Source organism: Lutra lutra, chromosome 7 (assembly GCF_902655055.1).
Source record: "Lutra lutra chromosome 7, mLutLut1.2, whole genome shotgun sequence".
In the NCBI taxonomy this organism is placed as follows: domain Eukaryota; kingdom Metazoa; phylum Chordata; class Mammalia; order Carnivora; family Mustelidae; genus Lutra; species Lutra lutra.
The window spans coordinates 4,816,027-4,826,155 of NC_062284.1; the positions used below are offsets into that span (position 1 = coordinate 4,816,027).

Here is a 10,129-nt window from a genome sequence, read left to right on the forward strand (position 1 = left end):
CTCCCCAAACCTGGCTGTGCCTCAAAATCACTTAAGGAATATGATAGACATTTTGATCCCCTGGCCTCTCTCTACACCTCCTGGGGCCAGGATCCCAGACCCCAGCTTTTTCCCAGCTGGCTCCAGTGACAATTAGCAACACGCCCATCTTATAGGGAGGGAAACTGAGGACCCAGAGAGATGGGGTGGTAGGTCCAAGTTCTACTTGCACTGCTATCTAGGGTTAGTTTATTTTGTTGTACTTCTCAGTTTTCAGTTTAAGAATTTTCCAACTTCAGAAAGGTTGAGAGAAGAGAGCAATATGTACCCTTCACCTATTTTTGGCATTTTTCCACATGAGCTCCCCTTGTCTGGCTTCCTTACTCTTCTGCCTGCACTCTGGCTCTCTCTTTCCCTCCCTGGAAGACCGAGGTGAGGCAGGGATGAAAGTCAGGCCCACCCAATCCAGCTTGTGGGGCTGGTTCCTGTGACCTTTTGGCCTTTCCCCATCATTCTTTGAGCACTTCTTGACTTCATATAGACACAGGTGTTCTGGCTCAACTTGTACTTTCCCCTCCCCAGGCTTGGAATTAGCCATTTCTCCAAGTGTTCCTGGTGCTGTCTAATGAAGAGTGGTGTTTAGAGACCAAAATCCACGCACTAGATGTACTCGTTGCCACAGGGTCGTCGTTGCTTGTAGGCATTCTAAACAGACAGAATGGCTCTGTGGTACCCCATTGCATACAGAGACACAGCAATTGATGTAATCAATCTGTAATGGTCTGTAATGGTAGACACTTGTGTTGTTTCTAGTTATTTACTTAAAAAAATTCTGCACCAAATACCAAAACCTCTCGTACCTAGGTTATTTTGCAGATGTGGACGTATTTTTGAGGGTAAATTCCTAGATGTGGAATCACTGGATCAAAGATTTTGTACAGTTGTAATTTCTATAGATCTTTCAGTTGCCTTCTATGGTGGCTACTCCCTTTAACTCCTGTACCAGCATTCCCGCCCCATCTCTTGAGGGCCTTCTGTGGGAGCCCCAAATCCCAGTTCTCAGGGATCTCTAGTCTTCCCATGTTTATTTTTGAAAAATCACTTCTTACCTTGATTATCCCAATAGCCTCCTAAGTTCTGTTTCTCTTTACTTGTCCCCATTCCTCTGTATTTGCTATACTGGTTTAAAGTCTTCTAAACATTACTTATTCTGAGATATATTTATTTTTCCCCTGCCAGGGCACAGGGCTTATAGGGACTCCCCTGAGGTTCAGTATAGTTCCTTCATGTTGGTGCTAGAAGGTTAAATTCATGGTGGGTTTGTAAGTACAATTAAAGGCAAAAGCAATTTAGTGATGTTTCCTCTGCAGAGATTGCTCAGGTTAATCCTAATACTTACTTGCCATTTTAGAATCAGTATGTTACTTAGGCTGGTGTATGGGAAGTTCGTTTTCTGACCTCATATCCTTGAACTATCGACAGACTTGTAGTACACAGTTACATATAGAAAGTGATAATGGGGGGCACCTGGGTGGCTCAGTGGGCTGAGCCTCTGCCTTCAGCTCAGGTTATGATTCCAGGGTCTGGGATCGAGCCCCACATCGGGCTCTCTGCTCGGCAGAGAGCCTGCTTCCCCCACCCTCTCTCTGCCTGCCTCTCTGCCTACTTGTGATCTCTCTGTCAAATAAATAAATAAGATCTTAAAAAAAAAAAAAAGAAAAAAGAAAGTGATAATGGTGTGATTTTTTTGTTTTTAAACAGGGTCTCCAAGAAGCCTAGGGAAATGAAAGGAAAGAAAAGCAAAAAGATTTCTTTGAAATACACGGCGGCAAGACTACATGAAAAAGGAGTCCTTCTGGAAATTGAGGACCTACAAGTGAACCAGTGAGTATTTACTTTTTTACTTTGTTTTATATGTTGACTTTATTACCTCTTTATCTTACTGCTTTTATTTCTGTTATGTGGTTGGTCATTTTCGTATATTCTATCTACTTATATATCTGTTTAGGACAGCACTAGGCCTAATAGTCAGAGTTAATTTGTCTGTCACAGAAGGGAAAGTATTTCATCTCCTTTGTTGTGGAATATTTGCCCCAGGCTGTGTTCGTACCTGCTTATGTGGGCCCCATCTTAACCTTTCCTCTTTAAAGGAGGATGCCATTTCTTATTCTCCTGTGTCTAAGCCAAGAATCGATTAGAATAACAAGAAGAGGAGTTTACTTTATTCCATTTGAGGCTGGGAATCAGGGGTTTACCCTCCTTCTCTTTCTTGGGATGTGCCAGCTTGCTGTCGACATGGTTCCCGAACCTGGCCTGGCTGTCATTAGCAGGCATTGTTATGTACCGACTCAGCTGGCCCTGTGACCTCTTGCAGCTGAGCTTGCCTATTTAAAATCTGGTAAAACAACAGGTTTGTTTGAGATGAAACGTAATTTTTCTCTTTTTTTCTTATTTTATTTATTAGATTTTATTTATTTGATTTATTTATTTGATTTATTTATTTGTCAGAGAGCACAAGCAGCAGGGGAAGGGCAAAAGAAGATGGAGAGGGAGAGCAGGCTCCCCACTAACCAGGGATCCCAATGCGGGGCTCGATCTCAAGACCCTGAGATCATGACCTGAGCCAAAGGCAAATGCCTAACTGACTGAGCCAGCAAGGTGTCTCTGTAACCTGGTTTCAAAGCCTTTAACAGCAAATTAAAAAGAAGAAAGACAGGCAAGAAAAAGTGGATGACATTTGAATAGTAGAAAATAATGACAAAAAGAAGGGAAGAGATATAAATATGAGATAAACTCAAAAAATACATAAAGTGCTCAACACCAAAAAAAAAAAACCTCAAAAGGACCAAGGTCCCCAACTGAAAAATGACTGGAGAAAATACAGATAGTATGCCATGATTCACAAACACACATACACATGCAAATTCAACCAGACTCTAAAAATTCGAAGTTTTAAAATGGAATACTATTCTTTAACTACTGAATTCAAAAACATGGAAAAGTATGTATGTATTATTATTAATTACTATTTTTTAAGTTAACATATAATGTATTACTTGTTTCGGGGGTACAGGGCTGTGATTCTTAAGTCTTATATAATACCCAGTGCTCATTACAACACATACCCTCCCCAATGTCCATCACCCAGCCACCGCATCCCACCCAATCTATTGTTAGATTTCAGCAGTGCCCATGGGGAAGGCCAAGAGAATTCCCGTGATGTCATCCCTTCAGAATACTCCCCTCCAGCAACCCTCAGTTTGTTTCCTGAGATTAATATTCTCTTATGGTTTGTCTCCCTCTTTGGTTTTGTCTTATTTCATTTTTTCCTCTCTTCTCCCTACAGCCCCCCACCCTGCCTCTCAAATTCCTCATTATCAGTGAGATCATATGATAATTGTCTTTCTTTGGTTGACTTATTTCACTAGGTTTAATACCCTCTAGTTCCATCCACATCGTTGTAAATGGCAAGATTTCCTTTTTGATGGCTGCATAATATTCCATTGTATATGTGGGCCCAGCATGCTTCCGCTGTGCTACTCTGCTACCATTGTATATGTGTATGTATGTATATGCATATGTATATATGTATGTATGTATGTATATATACATACTACACACTAAACTACACACTTAAAATAGTTAAGATGGTAAATTTTATGTCTTGTAGTTTTTTGTTTTTGTTTTTAAGATTTTATTTATTTGGCAGAAAGAGACACAGCGAGAGAGGGAACACAAGCAGGGGGAGTGGGAGAGGGAGAAGCAGAGCAGGGAGCCCAATGCCAGGACCCTAGGGCCATGACCTGAGCCAATGGCAGATGCTCAATAACTGAGCCACCCAGGCATCCCTGTCTTATGGTTTTTATAATGAAAAAATATTAATACTCTGACCAGAAATTCCATTTTGAGGCATCTGTCATAAAAAAACAATCAGAGGTAAAAACCAAAGATTTACATATAAACATGTACCACAAGCATAATAATGTAAACAGTAAAATCAGCTTAAGTATTGTACAGTAGGTGAATGGTTAAATTTTAACTCTAACTTGGAATATTGCGTGGCCATGAAAAAGGATGCTTTCAAAGAATGTGGAAAAACTCTCAAAATGTTACCCGAGTAAAGATGGGTTACAGGACTATATTTATAACTTATGCTAAAAAAAAAAAAATAGGTAGATAAGTAAGTGGGCGGTTAGATAAACTTTATGTGAACAGAGGCGCAAAAGAACATACACTAAGTATTTTAGAGGTTGTCTTTGGCTTGTGAAGTTATAGGTGCCTTTTCTTTTTCTTCTTACCAATTTCCGAAGTTCAGTAATGAATATATGTTACTTCAGATCAGAAAACCTAAAGCAGTGGGAGCTTGCTTCTCCCTCTACCTGCTGCTCCCCTGCTTGTGCTCTCTTTCTGACAAATAAATGAATAAAATCTTAAAAAAAAAAAAAGATAACAAAGCAAACTGGTTAAAGTAAAATTATCACAGGAAGTTACCTTCAAGGAGTGACCAGTGAGGACCTCTTGTTGAATCAGATGCTCATGTTCTCATGCGGGGACTTTGTGACCTCTCTCATAGCTTCTCCTTGGCCTCTTTTGCATCATTCGTGGTTCTCAGCTCTGTTTCTGGGAGATAAGTTTTCTCCGTAGTTGAGTTCTAGAAATCCGGGCTGATGTACTTTGATCATCTGGGGAACAACACCTTCTCCTGTTGCCATAAAATTTCCAAGCTCATGTAAAAAAAAAAAAAAAATTCCAAGCCAATTCGTAACAGGTTGAGAATGAATGATACCTTAAATATTTTCAGGAAATAGCAGTGTATCTTTGGTGTTACTGGGTACCCAGTGCCTTGATATCTAGGGCAGCTCCCCTCATGGCTCTTCTTGTTCTTACTCCTTTTAGTTTCCTTACGCACTCCTTGCAATTGTCAAACACGCGTGCATTCACACACTCACCCTTCCTCCCTCTCTTTCCTCTTGATTATGCTTTTATCATTAGATTTCAGCAGTGGCCACAGGGAAGGCCAAGAGAATTCGTGTGATGTCATCCCTTCAGAGGCCTTCGTGGCCATCCTCAGTGGTCCCTCTTGCCGTGAACGCAAGGGCTGTAGGCAGAGGTTGCGGCCTCTCCCAAGGTCTTCAAGTGCGTGTGGCACTTAGAGTGGCAGCCCCTCCCTGCTTCACCCGTGGAAATACTTTGGACCTTCAGTTTGTACCCCTTTTCACTCTTAAAGATTTTTTAAAAATTTTTATTAATTAGAGGGAGCATAAGAGGGGGGAAGGGCAAAAGAAGAGGAAGAAGCAGACTCCCCGCCGAGCAGGGAGCCCGACAGGGGGCTCGATCCCAGAACCCTGAGATCAAGACCTGAGCCCAAGGCAGACATTTAACCGACTGAGCCACCCAGGCACCCCTTGAAGATTGCTAATCTCCTTTCTACATTTCGTAAAATATTTTTATACGAGAATGTGAAAATCACACCCTTACGATGTTATGTTTCAACAGGTTTAAGAATGTTATCTTTGAAATCAGTCCAACAGAAGAAGTTGGAGACTTTGAAGTGAAAGCCAAGTTCATGGGCGTTCAGATGGAGACGTTTATGTTGCATTATCAGGTGGGTACACACCATGCAGAACCGAAAGCTCTGATGTGAGGTGGTTGTTCTCAGCGAGGCAGGAGAGTAGGTGAAAAGGAACTGGGTCGGGGACGGCTGTCCACACCCCCAGTGAGCTGGGCCGCATGCAGCTGGGGAAGGAGCAAGGGCTGCTGTGCTTCTGCCATGGTCTGCACTCCCGGAGAGCTCTGGCAGACCGGGATATCTTCTCCAAGCTTTTGTCTGAAGCTTCTGCTTCCTGTTGTTCAGTAGCTTGAAATGTTTTCTCTCATTTTGATTTGATGTAGCGGCTTAAAGGTGTATTTGTGACAAGCTGTGTGCAAATTGCGTCTTTGTAAACTAAATCCCATTTTAAATTCAGGAAGAACTCTGCAGTGAATCATTTTATAACATAATATTAGCTAATTTTTATTCTGTAGTATCTCTAGGTTTTACACCTTAGCAAAGCCCCCAGGTACCTCGAGGCCTCCTGGGCTCTGTCCTCGTCAGCCCCGTTCCCTTCTCACTGTTTTACCCTGTTGGCCTGGGCAGGGGCCCTCTCTGTACCTGCTGACCTCCCCCTTCCCCCAAGTCCTTGTCCTTTCTTCCTCTATACATGCTACCACTCTGACCAGCGCTCCCCACACTGTGAGCTCCGTAAGGACTGTAGTGTATCTTCGTTGCCTTCTCAGTGATTCCATGATTCCATGGTGCACATGCCCAGGTGCTTCCGTGAAAGGAGAGCCCGTCAGGCCTTCAGGGTCCCCGGGGCTGTGCGGGCTGACCAGCCCGCCTCGGGTGGCATGCTCATCCGTGCACAGGGGCATTAAATATGGAGTGAGGATCGGGTGACCCACCAGGGCCTTCATTCTAATGGAGCCCCTAGGATTTTTCCAGAAGCTGAACTGGTTGAACTTGAACTTGGGGGTTCTTTCAAGCACTCTGATTCTTGCTCTCTCGTCGCCTGCCTCTCTTCTGAAGTTTACGGGTGAGACCGCTCACTTCCTAAAGGTGCTCCGGACAGTGGAGGGCAGTGGGAGAAGCAGGGGCTTTACTCGGGTCCAGATCCACTCCGTCTTTAAGCTTCTTCTTTAAACTTGGGACAATCTCACCTCTAAGACTTTTATCAGGACTTAGAAAGATACTATCTGATGTGCTTACCCAGTGTGGAACTCATACAAAGTAGACACCTAATAAACAGGTCCTTTCCCCCCTTGCCTTCAGAACATAAAAGCTTTCTCATGTGAAATAGGAAGTAAGACTCTAGCAGACCCCATCGCGACGCCCCAAGTGGCCGTGTCCTGGTTTTATTATTTTTTTTTTAATTTTTTTATTTTTTTCAGCATAACAGTATTCATTATTTTTGCACCACACCCAGTGCTCCATGCAATCCGTGCCCTCTATAATACCCACCACCTGGTGCCCCCAACCTCCCACCCCCCACCCCTTCAAAACCCTCAGGTTGTTTTTCAGAGTCCATAGTCTCTCATGGTTCACCTCCCCTTCCAATTTCCCTCAACTCCCTTCTCCTCTCCATCTCCCCTTGTCCTCCATGCTATTTGTTATGCTCCACAAATAAGTGAAACCATATGATAATTGCCGTGTCCTGGTTTTAGTGGCGCGTGTGTTTATCTTAGATTGAAATGCCTTCACCTTCTGCAGGTGACCCATCACTTAGACAAACTGGAGAAACGATATTGTCGCTTCTGAAGTAGGAAGTCTGTGTGTTGAATGAACGTGCTGCTTTTTCTTACCCTGTTTTGTGTATTTTGATATGAACCATGTGACTTCTTAACTCCCAGTGGACCAGGACGTTCTGTTGAGCAGTGTGCCCTGTTCCTCGGGCTCTCAGGGGGCTTGTGCCGGGGACGGTCCTGTCGTGGGGCACTCCTTTCTCACCCCACTTCACGTCTGTCTTTCCTCGTTCCTTCTGGGTCCCTCCTCCCTACCTTGTGTCTTGTCTCGTGCCACAGGCTTGTTTGACGGTCCAAATATTTCTTTGAACAGGACCTGCTGCAGCTACAGTATGAAGGCGTCGCGGTCATGAAATTATTTAATAGAGCTAAAGTAAATGTCAACCTTCTGATCTTCCTCCTCAACAAAAAGTTCTACGGGAAGTGATTGATCTGTTGCTGCTGGCCCAGAAGGATGAAGGAAAGAAGCTCCTCACGGTTCCCTTTCTCGGGTCCTTCTTTCCTCACTGGAAGCAAAGACCCACCCCCGAGCAGAGCCTCGACTTGATACACTCCCAACACCACCCTCTTAACCCCTCCTGATCTCATGGCACTTCTGCTGCCCTGTCTTCATAGTGAAATTGTATTTCAGGCTTAGTCTAACCCTCTTGTTCCTTCCTTTTCTTCCGTCACTTAGGAAGGAGCAGATGCTCCACTAAAATCCCTCTTGGTTGGTACAGGCTGAGAGGCCGCATGACCCTCTTGTAGGCTTTGGTGTTTGTGTGAATTAGCAACAGGGTTGGTGGGACTTGAATTCTTGTTATTTGGAAGTGGGCGCACTTGGCACTAAGGACACGCTGGAAGGCACACAACTCAAATGTCAGATCATCTCCAGTCACTAGCTTGTCATTTAAAGGTGAAGTTCCTGTACGTTTCCATTCTGTCGGTCAGATGAAGGGATCCAGGGGCTCCTTGGTTCTCTTCCATTCTGATTTCCTTTATGCACAGGAGCTAACAGAAGTCCCTGTTCTGGGTTCAAAGGAAACATTTCTAGCAAAGGGGAGAGACGGCTTTCAAATGTCACCATTAAATGTGAGCAGTGCTGTTGGTGTAGCTCTGATCAGGGGGTGGGAGAGCCCCACTGATAACACCCGGCTGCGGGGGAAGGAGGGGTGTCACAACGGTCCTCTGGGCCTGCTTTTTTTTGTGCTGGTGCATGGAAGGGGGCTCCATTTCAGAAGGTGGTCCACTCAGCCCTGTCCCTGGGGCATGGACGGGCCAGCCCTAGAGTAGGGTGTAATTGTCTTCAAAACTGTTTTATATCTCAAGAGTGCCTTATTAAAGTGTAGATTTACTTCTTGAAATGTGGGTGATAGGAATTTGGAAGATTTATATAATGCTTTAAAAGCCTTTAGAATACTGTAAGAAAAGGGTTTTTAAAAATTGGCTTATTTGTATATCTGAACTCTTAGAACTTTCTTATATAGCTACAACACTAGGATTTATCTACAGGGATGCAGGGATGTAATCCTGCCTTAAATAGACCCGAACAAAAACAAACAAAACCAGCCACTGGACATAAACTTGGTATTAAGATCGCTTTTCCCCACTTTTTTCCCTTCTATTGCTACCCATGCCTGCCATGCCTTTATTTTATAAGCTCCCATTTTTCTGGGTTTAGTCAAAAACAATTCAGTTCTAAACTTTGAGCTTCAGAAGCTTTTGTTATTACATAAAAAGTCATATACTTAGGAAAAAAACAAACAAACAACTGTTTATCCAGGAAAATATGTTGGAAATCATGCTACTGAGCCTCTGTGTCCTCTGATGTTTTGGTTCAGTATTCTTTTATCATAAAACATAAAGTTTAACAAAATAAACTTACATTTGAAAATTTATTGATGTATATTAGAAACAAATAAACTGTTTCGTTAATAACAAATCATGTGATGTGTTCCTGTTACAAATGTAAGTGTTGGAGATGTGTCTTTCCTGAGAGACCGTTTGCTCAGTCGGGTCCACCGCCGTGCAAATGCGAGTTGCCTGCGTTCTTGGCGCACCCCAGCCAGGAAGTGGTGAGGTGTGGCGCGCCACCAGCCTGACCTGATTTTTTCCTGCATTTCTGAAGATCGTTTTTCAGTGAATATTTTCCTCAGCTTAAAAGCAGATGCTGTGACAAGTAGCATCACCTCAAAAACTGGGACCAACCAAAGCATCAACCCTTTCACTTTAACAGGAGACCCATCCGAGATGCCCGTCGGGCCTCCACGGCAGACCGCGAGCAGAGTTTACAGCTCCTTTAGTAAAATATGGTGTTTGGATTATTTGTGAGGATTGTAGTTCCCTTGATACAGCTCCTAATGCAAAGTAGCACAAAACGCACTTCAAGATCTTGGTGGTCGCTGGGTAGCATTACGGTTCGGATCGCACGGGAAGCATCCAGACGAGCTCACGTCGCGGCATTGACACCACGTAGCCCTTCGGCCTCCGAATTATTAGCCGCCGCCTTCTCCAACTCGTCCCTCCGCCTCTGACCTTCTCTTCCACTGGCTATGGTGACATTTCTCGTGAATTTACTTCCAGCCATTCGGACCGCCCATCAGATTGCTGCACACAATTGCCTTTGTATCTCTGTATGAAATAAAAGGTCATTTGTTCATGTTTGTGTTTATTTTTCTCAGTTTCATTGTTAGCAGTTCCTGTTCAACAGTGTCGACCAAAGCGAGATTTAATGATTGAAAACCACAACAGAAAACAACCCCCTTGCCAGTCCTTCTGAAGGAGCCAACCCGAGTCAGCTACCCGTTCACTGAATCACCGCAAAGCGATGTTTAGCCTGGGAGGTTAGCCTTTTTTAAGTGTCATCTGCTTCAAGGAGCCTCCCAGAGGAAGA

General features: G+C 43.8%; 1 protein-coding gene across 1 annotated transcript in view; it reads left to right on the top strand.

Annotated features, from left to right (window-relative positions):
- Nucleotides 1-9,895, top strand: part of IQGAP1 (IQ motif containing GTPase activating protein 1) — a 101,482-nt gene extending 91,587 nt beyond the window's left edge. The window contains exons 36-38 of the mRNA XM_047735760.1: nt 1,741-1,863; nt 5,476-5,584; nt 7,571-9,895. Of these exons, the coding sequence (XP_047591716.1) occupies nt 1,741-1,863; nt 5,476-5,584; nt 7,571-7,684 (346 nt within the window). The 3' untranslated portion in view covers nt 7,685-9,895. The remainder of the gene's footprint in view (nt 1-1,740; nt 1,864-5,475; nt 5,585-7,570) is intronic.
- Nucleotides 9,896-10,129: the final 234 nt, after the last annotated feature.